General features: G+C 36.6%; 2 protein-coding genes across 6 annotated transcripts in view; one reads left to right on the top strand and one right to left on the bottom strand.

Moving 5' to 3' along the window:
• LOC144010083 (coiled-coil domain-containing protein 85C-B-like) overlaps window positions 1-6,502 on the top strand; it is a 184,455-nt gene extending 177,953 nt beyond the window's left edge. Inside the window, exons 5-8 of one of the 2 annotated variants that reach the window (XM_077510185.1) lie at window positions 3,650-3,742; window positions 3,838-3,930; window positions 4,027-4,125; window positions 5,592-6,502. In XM_077510185.1, the coding sequence (XP_077366311.1) occupies window positions 3,650-3,742; window positions 3,838-3,930; window positions 4,027-4,125; window positions 5,592-5,681 (375 nt within the window). In that variant the 3' untranslated portion in view covers window positions 5,682-6,502. The remainder of the gene's footprint in view (window positions 1-3,649; window positions 3,743-3,837; window positions 3,931-4,026; window positions 4,126-5,591) is intronic. The other variant, XM_077510186.1, reaches the window with a different exon arrangement.
• ccnk (cyclin K) lies at window positions 5,592-15,721 on the bottom strand. Of its 4 annotated transcripts, XM_077510180.1 has the most exons (13): window positions 15,538-15,721; window positions 14,610-14,851; window positions 14,442-14,523; window positions 12,774-12,905; window positions 12,575-12,680; window positions 12,444-12,501; window positions 12,176-12,345; window positions 11,853-12,064; window positions 11,735-11,765; window positions 11,575-11,652; window positions 9,256-9,798; window positions 7,115-7,141; window positions 5,592-5,738 (listed from the first exon to the last, which is right to left on the bottom strand). In XM_077510180.1, the coding sequence occupies exons 1-11, from the start codon at window positions 15,544-15,546 to the stop codon at window positions 9,257-9,259; spliced, it is 1,662 nt and encodes a 553-aa protein (XP_077366306.1). In that variant the 5' UTR covers window positions 15,547-15,721; the 3' UTR covers window positions 5,592-5,738; window positions 7,115-7,141; window position 9,256. The 4 variants fall into 4 exon arrangements, with proteins under 4 accessions (XP_077366306.1, XP_077366304.1, XP_077366307.1 ...); XM_077510178.1 differs by lacking the exon at window positions 7,115-7,141; XM_077510181.1 differs by lacking the exon at window positions 7,115-7,141 and having other exon boundaries at window positions 14,610-14,848.

Raw genomic sequence — 15,721 nt, 5'->3', positions numbered from 1 at the left:
TATAGTAAGGTGTTTTTTATTTGAATAAAAAAACGACCATGTATAGTAAGGCGTTTTTTTTTTTGTTAAAAAAACGACCATGTATAGTAAGGCGTTTTTTTGTTGTTAAAAAAACGACCATGTATAGTAAGGCGTTTTTTATTTGACAAAAAAAACGACCATGTATAGTAAGGCGTTTTTTATTCTGTTAAAAAAACGACCATGTATAGTAAGGCGGTTTTTATTCTGTTAAAAAAACGACCATGTATAGTAAGGCGTTTTTTATTTTGTTAAAAAAACGACCATGTATGGTAAGGCGTTTTTTATTTTGTTAAAAAAACGACCATGTATAGTAAGGCGTTTTTTATTTTGTTAAAAAAACGACCATGTATAGTAAGGCGTTTTTTATTTGACTAAAAAAACGACCATGTATAGTAAGCCGTTTTTTATTTTGTTAAAAAAACGACCATGTATAGTAAGGCGTTTTTTATTCTGTTAAAAAAACGACCATGTATAGTAAGGCGTTTTTTATTTAGTTAAAAAAACGACCATGTATAGTAAGGCGTTTTTTATTTTGTTAAAAAAACGACCATGTATAGTAAGGCGTTTTTTATTTGACTAAAAAAACGACCATGTATACTAAGGCATTTTTTATTTGACTAAAAAAACGACCATGTATAGTAAGGCGTTTTTTATTCTGTTAAAAAAACGACCATGTATAGTAAGGCGTTTTTTATTCTGTTAAAAAAACGACCATGTATAGTAAGGCGTTTTTTATTTAGTTAAAAAAAACGACCATGTATAGTAAGGCGTTTTTTATTTAGTTAAAAAAACGACCATGTATAGTAAGGCGTTTTTTATTCTGTTAAAAAAACGACCATGTATAGTAAGGCGTTTTTTATTTGACTAAAAAAACGACCATGTATAGTAAGGCGTTTTTTATTTGGTTAAAAAAACGACCATGTATAGTAAGGCGTTTTTTATTTTGTTAAAAAAACGACCATGTATAGTAAGGCGTTTTTTATTCTGTTAAAAAAACGACCATGTATAGTAAGGCGTTTTTTATTTAGTTAAAAAAACGACCATGTATAGTAAGGCGTTTTTTATTTAGTTAAAAAAACGACCATGTATAGTAAGGCGTTTTTTATTCTGTTAAAAATACGACCATGTATAGTAAGGCGTTTTTTATTCTGTTAAAAAAACGACCATGTATAGTAAGGCGTTTTTTATTCTGTTAAAAAAACGACCATGTATAGTAAGGCGTTTTTTATTTTGTTAAAAAAACGACCATGTATAGTAAGGCGTTTTTTATTTGACTAAAAAAACGACCATGTATAGTAAGGCGTTTTTTATTCTGTTAAAAAAACGACCATGTATAGTAAGGCGTTTTTTATTTTGTTAAAAAAACGACCATGTATAGTAAGGCGTTTTTTATTTTGTTAAAAAAACGACCATGTATAGTAAGGCGTTTTTTATTTTGTTAAAAAAACGACCATGTATAGTAAGGCGTTTTTTATTTTGGTAAAAAAACGACCATGTATAGTAAGGCGTTTTTTATTTGACTAAAAAAACGACCATGTATAGTAAGGTGTTTTTTATTTGAATAAAAAAACGACCATGTATAGTAAGGCGTTTTTTTTTTTGTTAAAAAAACGACCATGTATAGTAAGGCGTTTTTTTTTTTGTTAAAAAAACGACCATGTATAGTAAGGCGTTTTTTATTTGACAAAAAAAACGACCATGTATAGTAAGGCGTTTTTTATTCTGTTAAAAAAACGACCATGTATAGTAAGGCGGTTTTTATTCTGTTAAAAAAACGACCATGTATAGTAAGGCGTTTTTTATTTTGTTAAAAAAACGACCATGTATGGTAAGGCGTTTTTTATTTTGTTAAAAAAACGACCATGTATAGTAAGGCGTTTTTTATTTGACTAAAAAAACGACCATGTATAGTAAGGCGTTTTTTATTTTGTTAAAAAAACGACCATGTATAGTAAGGCGTTTTTTATTTGACTAAAAAAACGACCATGTATAGTAAGCCGTTTTTTATTTTGTTAAAAAAACGACCATGTATAGTAAGGCGTTTTTTATTCTGTTAAAAAAACGACCATGTATAGTAAGGCGTTTTTTATTTTGTTAAAAAAACGACCATGTATAGTAAGGCGTTTTTTATTTGACTAAAAAAACGACCATGTATAGTAAGGCGTTTTTTATTCTGTTAAAAAAACGACCATGTATAGTAAGGCGTTTTTTATTCTGTTAAAAAAACGACCATGTATAGTAAGGCGTTTTTTATTCTGTTAAAAAAACGACCATGTATAGTAAGGCGTTTTTTATTTTGTTAAAAAAACGACCATGTATAGTAAGGCGTTTTTTATTCTGTTAAAAAAACGACCATGTATAGTAAGGCGTTTTTTATTTAGTTAAAAAAACGACCATGTATAGTAAGGCGTTTTTTATTTTGTTAAAAAAACGACCATGTATAGTAAGGCGTTTTTTATTTTGGTAAAAAAACGACCATGTATACTAAGGCATTTTTTATTTGACTAAAAAAACGACCATGTATAGTAAGGCGTTTTTTATTCTGTTAAAAAAACGACCATGTATAGTAAGGCGTTTTTTATTCTGTTAAAAAAACGACCATGTATAGTAAGGCGTTTTTTATTTAGTTAAAAAAACGACCATGTATAGTAAGGCGTTTTTTATTTGACTAAAAAAACGACCATGTATAGTAAGGCGTTTTTTATTTGACTAAAAAAACGACCATGTATAGTAAGGCGTTTTTTATTCTGTTAAAAAAACGACCATGTATAGTAAGGCGTTTTTTATTCTGTTAAAAAAACGACCATGTATAGTAAGGCGTTTTTTATTTGACTAAAAAAACGACCATGTATAGTAAGGCGTTTTTTATTTGGTTAAAAAAACGACCATGTATAGTAAGGCGTTTTTTATTTTGTTAAAAAAACGACCATGTATAGTAAGGCGTTTTTTATTCTGTTAAAAAAACGACCATGTATAGTAAGGCGTTTTTTATTTAGTTAAAAAAACGACCATGTATAGTAAGGCGTTTTTTATTTAGTTAAAAAAACGACCATGTATAGTAAGGCGTTTTTTATTCTGTTAAAAAAACGACCATGTATAGTAAGGCGTTTTTTATTTTGTTAAAAAAACGACCATGTATAGTAAGGTGTTTTTTATTTGACTAAAAAAACGACCATGTATAGTAAGGCGTTTTTTATTTTGTTAAAAAAACGACCATGTATAGTAAGGCGTTTTTTATTTAGTTAAAAAAACGACCATGTATAGTAAGGCGTTTTTTATTCTGTTAAAAAAACGACCATGTATAGTAAGGCGTTTTTTATTTGACTAAAAATAAATGCGCTCGCGTGAGGCGGCCAACAAATGCCACACTCGCAAGAGGTCGTGGCACTATTTATAGCATCGGAGCTCCCAGGCCTCATGCATTTTTTATACCAAAATTGATAACATAAGCACCTCGATGATCCACATCAAATACTGTCAAATAATCAAACTCGCCTGCTTTTTCTTCCTTGAATTTGGTGCATGATATCTGCTGTGCTTCTGTTTGGGGGCTGCGGATTCTTTCTTTTTTTTTTTTTAAATCATATATTCATAACAATAATCATCATCACCACGTTTGTTTGTTCAGTGTAATCCAGGTGACTTGCGAGCCCTGCGGAAAGGGACGACCCTGTACCACTCTGAGTCGCAGCTGTCCTCACTGCCCCAACGACACGACCTGGTCAGTACACACACCTTGCACCTGAAATATACGAAGTTTAGTGGTGTCTTGTTGGCCTTAATCGTTTGATGCATGCCGATGTTGTTCACGTCCAGGGTTCGGGTCGTCTCCCCACCAGCGAATCGTCTCCGGCCACGGGATACTTGTCTTGCGTCCAGAAGCCTGAGGCGGTGGTGCACGCCATGAAGGTGAGTGGGAGGGGCGGGGCTTCCTTCCACCCAGTCGGGTTTTTCCTTTTGGTCCGCCGCCGTGGCTCACGTCCTGTCTTTGGTCCGGCCCCGCAGGTTCTGGAGGTCCACGAGAACCTGGACAAGCAAGTTCCCGAAGACTACGAGGACGACCTCAGCGAGAAGGAGAAGGCCATCGTCAGGGAGATGTGCAACGTACGCCAACACACCATCACAACACGTTTTGTCGCTGCGTTTTAGTCCGTTTGCTGTTCTGGGCTGCAATGAATAAGTTAAAGTTAAAAACGAGTCGCTTTTTATCCTCTAAATCAGGTCATTCCACACAATAGATGTGTGGGCGTGTTTCTTCATCAGGAGCACACCAGACCAAACACTTTTAATTATTTTTTTCAATTGTTTTGGAATTGATTCAACCCCCCCAATTGGGCATGTTTTTGTAGCGTTTACATTTTTTTAAGGTCTTTCAATGGACTTAAAATAAACACATGGGTAACAGAAAATTACTGCACAGCGTTAAAGTGTACCAATCCCCAAAAAATAACATTTCCTTATTGAGAAAAATGAGCAACAAAGCAATATTCAAAATGATTTGACATTCAATCAGCTTCAGTTTAAACGATGCAAGTCGATGTTTTAAACGGTGTTAAGTCTGTGCGAGTTGTAGAGTCGCGCCGATAGTGACGTCATGCAGCCGACAAATTCGACCTTGGGAGGACCCTGTCAAGACGCGATCGGTGACGCGCATGCGGAGAAGATCCCGCCATCTTGGATTGCCAACTACGGCAACTTCACTAGAACAAAATACTTTTATATTCTTTCCCGATAGTTCGCGTTCGTAAAAACATGATACAACAATGAAAAAAAAAAAAAAGTATATTCTTGATGCATTATAAAGAAACTATTTTAATTCTACAGGTTTTAAAGACCAACGTTTTACTTTTGACATTACATTCCTAGTGAGTCTTCATTATTAATATTTACGTTTAGTCAGCAGTATTTTTAATGTCTTGAGGACAATGTGTGCCCAATATATCATAGGATAGTTTTTGAGGGTGGGTGAGGCAAGGGGGGCATTTAAAACACACATGGCAGACTTGCTGTAAAGTGCAACAATGCAGACTCACTATAATGTAATGAGGTCAAAAGTAAAATGTTCATCTTATAGCATTAAAAATTAGTTACTTTAAAATGCATCAATCTGTTGGTTTTTTTCATGTTGTTGCACGTAGCATATAAAGGTATATGTTCTAGTGTGGTTGCCGTAGTTGGCTATCCAAGATGGCGGGATCCTCTGCGCATGCGCGTCACTGATAGCGTCTTGACAAGAGCCAGCCTTGTAGACACAAGCAGCGTTACAATTCTTTTTCCATTGCAAATGTTCACAAACGAAATACAGCTGTCGCCCTCTTGTGGTTGACAGTGGAAATACACCCAAAATAAACAGGCAGAACAAAAGTCATTAAATGAGTAAATGAAAAAAAATATGTCTTAAAAAAAAAACATTAAGACCTTTTTTTTGATTGAAAATGATTTTGTTTAAATAGCTTTGTCACCTTCTGAAAAATATTTTTTGTGGAATATATAAAAAAAAAAATCACAGAAAAACTTTTTTTCCTTCCCCCCAAATTTATTGTCTGACAATAAAATGTTGTCTTGCGCAGGTGGTGTGGAGGAAGTTGGGCGACGCTGCAGGCTCCAAGCTGTCCATCCGCCAGCACCTGTCAGGCAACCAGTTCAAGGGGCCGCTGTAGCGCCGCCTGCCACCAGGGGGCGTCAGTAGTCGGCGATGTCCACGGGCCTGGAAAGCACTGGAACAACACCACCACCAACACTGAGACAAATTAGGCGGCCCTCGCTCGTTTTGACCTTCACCACATTGTTGCAAACACTTTGGACTTTGAGGGTGCCGGCGTGACGTGGTTCCAAGCACACAAGAAATCTTCCCTTGAGCTCCTCTAGCGCCCCCTAGCTGTTACGGGTAGCGTTTTCCAATCCCCTCAGTGAGGTCAACCTCAACCGTGTAGGATTTTCTTGTTAGCGTTAGCGCAAGTGTAGGTTAACTTTCTTTTTTGCAAAGCAGTGCCCTGTCACGTTTATCATATTAGAGGTGGAAAGTGTTTGAAACGTGTGTTAAGGGGTGCGGACCCACTGTGACTTAACATCTTTTGGACTTGTTAATGTCTCCACATCTTTAACTTTGTATATTCTGTATAAAATCAAACACTTAGGAAGACTTCATTGTTAACGTCTTACTTTTTTTTTCTTTCTATTTCACCAATGATGATGAAGAAAAATTATATACTGCAAGGATAAAGTTGGAAAACTTTTTTTTTTGACTCATTGAGCCATTTTCAACAGTAAAATAACATTCTGTCTCTAAGTATGTGATAATGTAATTATTTTTCATGTAGGACTAAAAACTATTGCTGTTAACCGATATCACCTGTGTTGAGGGAACAGGTAAAGACCAATCAGTTTGCTGACTTAAAGGGATAGTTCCGATTTTTTTGGCATGAATCTCTATTTCATCCTCACCTCCAGCGTGCGCCATCAGCACTGACTTACCCTTGACAGCGTTCTGTGAGACGAGTTCTGTTCCGGTGTTGGACGAGAAGAAAATAGTCCGGCGAGTTGGCTGGGCTCACCTCAATAAAGTGTTCTTCTTCTAAAAACAATTTGTGTTCAAAAGAGTGTTACATTTGCATCATTAAACTCCTTTCTGGAAAAAGTCAGACGCCATAACCGCCGGGTACTATTTTTCTGTTCATTCGTATCACTGCTTGGCGGCCCGCATGCAGCTGATAGACGCACACTAATCGAAAAGTTGTCTTTTCCAAGGCGCGTCTATCAGCTGTCTACAGGGCGACGCGCAGTGATACGAACCAACAGAAAAATAGTACTCGGCGGTTATGGCGTCTGACTTTTTTCAGAAAGGAGTTTAGTGATGCAAAATGCATCACTCTTTTGAACACAAATTGTTTTTAGAAGAAAAACGCTTTGCTTAAGTGGACCCAGCCAACTCACCGAACTATTTTTTCTTCTCGTCCAACACCGGAGCAGAACTCGTCTCACAGAACGCCGTCAAGGGTAAGTCGGTGCTGATCGCACACGCTGGAGCTGAGGATGAAATAGAGATTCAGGTCAAAAAATCCCAACTATCAGGTGAGCCGTGACGTGATGTTACCTATTTCCTCAGCACAGGTGATGTCATCTTCAGTTGACAGCAAGTGGGGGGAAGAAGAAGAAAAAAAAAAAAAGTTATTTAAAAGTTATACAAGAAAAATAATGAAGTTAATCAAATTCATTCTGCACAAAATACTCACTTTTTACTTTCCAGAATAAAATTGAACTTTACAATTTTTTTTAAAGTACTAACTTGAATTTTATTTATTTATTTTATTAAGAGTAACTTCATCTTTCTATGAAATATTGTCATCAATTGAAACTCAGGCGAAAAACCTAAAATGAGTTTTCTCTTATTAAAGAGAAAAATAAGTTAAACAGTTCAACAATGATTACCTTAGGAAAAATTTCCCCTCATTTAGGTGAAGTTGAAACTCCCTCCACCCCCCCAATTAAATGATTGCCCCCATAACGTTATCCTTTCAAATACTACTTATTCTCCAACTTTATTCTTGTAGTCACTTTATTTTTCCTTCTTGCGCTAATAATAGTCACGCGTGCGATCAAAGCGGCCATGTGATCAACTATTTTGGAGTTTGCCGTTTTTGTGAATAGCATTTTGTTATTCTGTGGCTACGACTTCTCCCCTGGGCGAATATGAAGGTTTTTAACGATAATTTTGTGGACTTTTGAAACGATGAAACGAGCCCGTTAGGATGCTGTTGTATGCTCGACAATCACGTTTCTCAGGTCGGCGGAAGCGTCTCGATGGCGTCGTGCATGTTCTTTGCAACTTTTTTAGGATTCTGACAACGCGAGTTAGCTGTACTCCCTGAAACCTTTTTAATTAAAAACAAAACCTGATGTCAGACGCAAGAGAGTACGCAGACATGGATGCAACACTCCCTTTTCTTTAAACTTACACTTCCAAAATAAAAAAACGTGTCCACTGTGCACCTCCATCACAAGCCAACAGTATTAGGGCCACACTCGTACAACAAAACTTTGACTAATATACAGTAAAGGTAGCTTCAAGTACAATTTATTTGACAAGTCTTTTTAAAAAAAAAAAAATGCAATAGGGTTTTTGGTGAAAACACATTTTTTGTTTAGCTATTTGTAAAGTTATGGAAGTTTTAATTGTACTTTTGGTAGTAAAATGTAATTTTATTTTTATTCTCCAGTGTGGTCCTAATAATTTAATTACCAGTATAAAATAAAAAAATAAAAAAAGTGTCCTTTTTTTCCTAGGAAGTGACTGGAAGCCATGATTCTCTTGTAGAAAAATGTACATATTTGTAGACACTGGGACACGTTTTTGCATTTGGAACACTCAGAGCTAACGTAGCCGCAACTAGCATGACTGTAAAACGTCTTCCCGTCCACCTCAAGGCTGATTGCAGCAATCTGGCGGAACAGGCCACGTTTAGAAATCAGGAGAAAAATAAAACCAAGAGTTGATTCAACGGCTCATGTTTGCTTGATTTTATTTTTATTTTTGCACCGACACTGCCCCCCTTGTGGCACCCAGTGGGAACATTTGGTTCTTTTGCATAGTGGGTTTGTCACATTTGACCATTTTTGGGGTACCTGTGCAATTAATCGAAATTAAATTACAATTTCAATTATTACACTCCACGATTAAAAAATTGCCATTATCGTTAAAGAAAATATATTAATTGAAATGATTTAAATGTTACAACTGTTCTACGGCAATTTATTAGTGTACACAAAGCAACTGCAATACATATTTGTTTTTACAAGGAAACCATACTTGAATTTGTACATTTGCACATTTATTTATTTTTTTAATTTTTAACATTTTTTTTTTTTTGTTAATTATAAAAACAAATTTTATAAATGTTTGGTCCAAAAGGAACTTTCATAATTTGTGTTTCAAATAATTTTATTTGAAACTTAAAAATAAATAATAAATAATTATTTTAAATTATTTTAGTGTTATTTACATTTTCTAGTTTTAGTTTCTAGTAAAATTGTTTGATTAGTCGTGCTTAATATTTTTTCAATAATTGAGCAGCCATAGGGTCCTATCAAAGTTGTTATAATATTTGCAACACAAGTTTTTCCTTTTATTTGAATATTTTTGTGACAAAACTACCTAAACGCCAACTAAACTATTCCCAGGAGGTTTTGTAGCCATCAAATCATAACAGTTCAAGTAAGGAAAATATAACAACTCACTTCATCTCATCCAGCCGCCGCGGTTCATGGGCATGCCAGGCGGCGGGGGCAGGGGCACCTGCGACTGTCCTTGTTGCACAGGCGGAGGCGGGTACCCGGCGGGGGGGAGGCCCATGGGCGGGGGCACGTGGGTCGGGGGCATGTGGGGAGGCGGGGGGAAGCTGGTGTAGCCCGGCGGAGGGTAGCTGGGAGGCATGGCGGGCGGCGGGTAGCTGCTGGGCGGCGGGTGGGCCGGCGGCGGGGCCGTGGGCGGCGGGTAAACGTGGTAGGGCGGCATCGGGGGGGCGTAGGCCGGCGGCATGGGGGGCGCGTAGGCGGCCGCCTCCGTTTTCATCATGGACTGAAGACTCTGGAAGCCCTCGCCCGACATGTACGAGCCGCTGGTGGACATGACGTAGTTGGAGGGCGGCGGCGGGGGCGGGCGGTGAGGGAGGGGCGGGGGCGCGTGGGGCTGGTTGGGAGGCGGCGCGTGAGGGGGCGGCGGGGCCGCTTCGCTCGGGGGTTCCGCGTCGGCGGGCGGGGCGGGGGCGGCCGGTTTGCGCTCTTGAATGAAAAAGAGGAAAAAATAAATAAATTAGATTTTACATGCTTACACACTTGGCAAAAAAAATTACTTTATTTTATTACTTTTTTAAATATACGACTAGTTTCCCCCTAAATTTATATATATATATATATATATATATATATATATATATATATATATATATATATATATATATATATATATATATATATATATATATTAGGGGTGTTAAAAAATCGATTCAGCAATATATCAGGATACTACATTGCGCAATTCTCGAATCGATTCAATAGGCGGCTGAATCGATTTTTAAACTTCCATTTTTAATGGAAAAATATTCAACAAAACGTCTAAATTTCACACCTTGAGCCTGGAAGAATGTTATATGAACGGAACATTGAGCCTTAATATTTTATTTTAATGCTGTTCAAACATGAAACAGATTACAACCTGTATAAGACTGAAGTTTCAGATAAATAAATAATACATTTTCATACAAATCTTACACGCTACAAGTTTACTGATTAGTATTTTCTAAATTTGAATGAAAAAAATCGCAACAACCGACTTATAAATTCGTATCGGGATTAATCGGTATCGAATCGAATCGTGACCTGTGAATCGTGATACGAATCGAATCGTCAGGTACTAGGCAATTCACACCCCTAATATTATATTATATGTTAATAATAATAATATATATATATATATATATATATATATATATATATATATATATATATATACATACATACATATACATACACACACACACTTTCTTTTTAAAGATTACTTTTGACATTTTATTTTAAGTAAAAATTCTAAAATAAAATTACTGTTTTTTGTATTTTTTTTAATGCATTATTTGTCAATTTTATAACGTACAATTGAGTAAATTGTAAATTAATTTTCTAAAAAAAATGTATATAGGGAGAACTTAAAAAAGGAACAACTTCTTTAACTATAACTTTTAGTAGTACAATACATAACTTTCCTGTGAAACATTTGAAAAAAAAATGCTTGACTTTTTGTAATAAAAAAGAAAAAAATTACTGTAGAAATATGAGTATTTTGAAATAAACAAAATTACACCTCTTACAGAATACAGAACCTTTTAAAATAAAATACAAATTTCTTGAAAGCAAGTTTTGTGAAAAATTTAAATGCACATTTTTGTAATAAAGAAAAAATTTTAATAAAGAAAACTACTGTAAAAATATTATTTTGATAATATTACTATTTTGAAATGAAAAAAATAAAATTACACCTTTCTTTTTGAAAAAATATAGAACCTTTAAAAAAAAATAAAATACTTGAAAGCAAGTTCTGTGAAAAATTTCAATGCACAATAAAAAAAAAAAACCTTAAAAAAGCATTAATTTTTCAGTAAACAAAACGACAATAAAACAAGCTGATATATAAAATGTTTTTGTAAAAAAATAAAAATTAATTCATAACATTTTTGTATAGTATGACCTAATTTTTTGACAAAAAAACAACAACTTTTTATTAATTTTTAAAATAAAACCATTACTTTTAAGATAAAACCATTTTGTAAACTTATGACACCTTTTGCTAAAAATGTCAATTTTTATAATATGGAATTTCTTGAAAAAAGAAAAGAAAAAAGAAATACTTAAAAAAAACAAAAACTAAAAAATGACTTTTCTCCCCAAAGATATATAACTATTTTTTTTGGCCATAAATATCACATTTATTGTAAAAAACAAAACGACATTCAACATCTATTTTTTTGTCAAGTATCTTTTGTAGTGCGAGGTGGCCTTGCGTACCTGGCGGTGGCGGCGGCTGCGAGGTGGGCAGCGGCGGCATGGGGCTCTCCAGACGAGGAATCTTTGATCCAACTTGCTCTAAACATGAAAGAATATTAAACATCTTCAAATATTCAAAGTGTTACCAGTTGATGTCATTCAGAATGGTCTGTGGGTGTACCTGGGGGCTTTGCTTCTTCCTTGGGGGAGGTCTGCAGGGAGAACAAAAAGATTTTAGTGGCCGGCGGCGTGAAGCAAGTATAAAAAAAACCCCAGAATTAAACGAAGTGCTGTCTCACGTGCGCTCGTTTGAGTTGGCGCGCGGGGCTGCCGCCCTGCGGGGACGTCTTCTTGGCCGACGGCGGGTTGGCGACCAACGACGGCGGCAGCGCCGCCGCCGGGGGCGTCGGAGTCAGGGCGGGGCCAACGGGCGCCCGCTCCTTGTCCTGCAGCTGCTGGGGGATGGGCTTGTTGCCGTGGGAGTACAGGTCCAAGATCTGATGGCAGATGTCTAACAACAACAACAACATAACATCCAGCAGCGTGAGAAGCGTTTGGGATTTTTTAATTTTATTGACTTTGTTTTGATGATTTAAAAATGCTTTGCTTGGAGTTTGTGTACCTTCGAGCAGCTCGACGGGGACGTCCTGGACAAACTGCTCCCACCAGCGGCGCGACAACTGCTTGGCCGTCCACTCCTGGATGTCAAACTTGCACAGGCGGCCCGCCAGGTACATGACGGCCACGGCGATGATCTCCGGCTCCCACTGCAGCGACAGCATGGTGCACAGGCTGCTGGGAGCAAGGGGGGGTGTAAAAAGGCGGTTACTACAGGTCACCTGGAAGCCACACCTGTTGCTCAGTCAGGTGAATTTATGCGAGCAGTTCACCTGTCGTTGACGAAGGTCCACGCCATCTGGAGAACCTTGCATACTTTGGTCTTCTCCCCTTTCAAGCACACGAGACGTCAAACATGATCTTAAAGATGACAAGATTAATGGTGTGCAATTTTTAAAATCACCTTTGAGCTGCTTGACGTAACGCAGGAGGAACATGTACGGGTGCTCCACCTGCAGGTCGAACTTGATCGTCTGCAGCAGGATTCGCTCCAACACCATCACCTCCTCCTGGAATGCACAGTTTGATTTTATGTTTTTTGTTTTTTTTAAGTGAAAGTCGTGAACTTATTTGGATTTTCCAACAATGTTTGCGAAGCGGACCTTAGGGTCGTCTCCAAACTGAGCGAACTGCACGTCGTTGAGCAAACTGCGAGCCGTCTTGATGATGTCTTTACACTTTTTGGGCGTTTCCTCCACTTTGCCCGCCAGAAAGAGACAACAAGCTCCCGTCACCTCAAACACAAACATGACATTATTAGTATTACTTTTTTTTTTTTTTTTTTTTTAAATAACTTTTCCTCCGTTTTTCACAAAAAGTACCAATTTTGTTGTTCCTGACAAAAAAAAAGTCTCTGACTTGAGAACAACAAATTGTACTTAATGAATGAATATTTTTAGGCAGAAAATGAAAAAAGGATGGTGCCTTAAAATGCAAAGGCAGAAAAGAAAATCTTAAAATAAAACTGACTTGCTTGAAAAAAAAAATGAAAAAAAAGTGTACCTTTTACTTAGAAATGTTAAATAAATTCTTCTAAAATGTTTCATTTTTTTTGTGTGTGAATTAAAAGCCATTGAAAAATACACCCTGCTCTTGAAAAACAAATTGTAATGAAAAGGGATGTTGTCCAAAAACATTTTTCCCACAAAATGTCACTTTTCTAAAAACAAACAATTTTTTTCTCTTAAAATAAGAATTTCTGCTCACAATAAATGTAAAGAAATGGAATGATTTTGAAATTAAATGAAAGTATAACATAACATTTCTTCACTCAAAAAAACAAAACATTTTAGGGAACAGTTTTTTTTTCTAATTCTACAAAAATTGTCAAAAAATTTACACAAGACTTATTTAAAAAAAAAAAAAAAAAAAAAAATTAATTCCCTAAAAAAAATGTTTTGTTTGGAAAACAAAAATCAGATAAAATGTATGGTAATTAGGGCTGCACAATATTAGGGGTGGGACGATACAGGTAAACCACGATTCGATACTGTGACGATATTTGGCTCACAATATCGATAATATCACGACACACTATATCTACAATTTTTTTATATTGTCAAAAAAATAGCAATATCTCACAATATGTGACTGAAAAAGCCAACAAATTGCCATAAAAAGGAAAATGTCTAATTATGCATTTATTCAATGCCAAAACTTAGCACAATGTACAAAGTTCTGCATAGTGCCTCATTGCCTCTGAGCCTTTTAACTGTAAACATTGTAAAGTGAGACAAATTAAAGTGCATAACATAACACTGCACAACTGGACACATTATCTCAATATCTATCATCAATGTATCGATAACTTATTGCAACAGAGAAGGCAACAATATATTGCTATAGATTTTTTCTCCCACCCCTACACAATACTGTACATAAAAAAAATATCGATAGTGATATTGGCCCATGTAATATGCATATCGCAAAGACATGCAATAAGTACCATATGGAATTTTTGACCAGTCAGTTACTAACTAAAATGTGCACCACCATCCAATTGTTGAACATTATCGAGAGGTAATTACAATTAATTAATGAAGAATATATTGAGTTTGCTTATTTTGCTGCATTAAAAATGTAATTCTTTCATTAGATAATAAAAATGTCATTTCTTTAGGTACATGTTAAATATCGCATTCATATCGTTATCACTATATTCAGCAACTATATCGCATGATTTTCCAATATCGTGCAGCCCTAATTGTAACCATTTTCAAAACACATTTCAAAAATTTATTTTTTTTGTCCTTTCCCTGCATTGAACTTACATATCTGGGGAACTGCTTGAACGAGTGAAACATGTAGAATCTGTGGAAATAGATGATGCCTGTGGCCAGCGTGTCGTAATGTCTGCCAGTGGTCAAGAAAACAAACACTGATGCTTATGCATTATGCTGCGAGCGCATTCTGAAACACGTGCCATAGAAAAAGGATACAGGCCGAGTCGGGTGCCCACGTCGAATATGAACCGGGCTCCCTCCCTTCGGTAGCGGGCTTCCGTGCCCGGGTCCAGGCCTTCCGACTGAGAGGGCGTGTGCGCCAAATCCTTCTTGTCCCAGTACCAGCACGGCTTGATGTGGTCCAACATGGCCTGCTGGCCGAGCGTCGCGTTGTCTTTCGACTCCTTCACCGGCTGGGGGGAGGACACCGAGGACGAGGGGCCTGCGTTGACCGCCTGCTGGCCATTAAAAAAAAAAAAAAATCATTTGAATTAGTGCTGCAGCTGTATTACACGAAAAATAATGCTAATACTACATATTTGGCTAGCTGCTCCCTAATAATTTCAAAGTGCAAAAAGCAAGTACAGTATAAATGAAAATGTTTCCTCTAACAAGTGTGTGCCCCATTATTGATAAGCGTGTCATTAACAGTCATGTTGAGTTTTTATTTGTCTTTTCCCAGGAAATTAAAACTCATGAAGTGTCAAAAAAAAAAAAAAAACAGGTGGGGACTTTTTCCTTCCTTTTTAAAAAAAAATACTTTATTGAAAAAAAAAATCCTAAAAGTTTGAAAATTGGACTATAAAGAATTATTTAAAACGCGTCCAGCATCGTCAGTGGTTTATCGTGCAAGTGTTCGACAGCAAAAGGTCGATTTTTATTTACAAAAAAATATTAACAATGACGGTACAGCTACGTGAGGCCACACAACCACTACGTTACGAACAACCCTGCATTTATGTTACAGAATTTTGTACAACGCTAAATAATGAGAAAAGTGAGAAACGTTTCACTTTGCCATTTACCCACTCCTAGCTAGCTAACGTGCTAGCATGCTAAACTCGATCGAAGACGTCAACCGAATACGAATAAACCGAATAAAAGAAGGCTTAACCTATATTTCTAAAGACAGAGCGTGTCCTACCTTTAACATGTCGGCGCCGGTGTAAAAAATATCCTTCCAGACGATTTGCAGGAGCAATCCGTGGTTGACTCAAACTATGCTAGCAAGCAGCGTTCATTGTGACTCGTGAGAGCGCCGCCATTACGGATTCAGGCGGATGTGACGCAATGACGCTTGTCACGCGACATCCGGAACTGTTGCTTGA

The sequence above is a fragment of the Festucalex cinctus genome, chromosome 21, assembly GCF_051991245.1.
Source record: "Festucalex cinctus isolate MCC-2025b chromosome 21, RoL_Fcin_1.0, whole genome shotgun sequence".
Lineage (NCBI taxonomy): Eukaryota > Metazoa > Chordata > Actinopteri > Syngnathiformes > Syngnathidae > Festucalex > Festucalex cinctus.
Note: the sequence above shows the minus strand (reverse complement) of the source record. Positions and strands in the feature narration are given on the sequence as shown.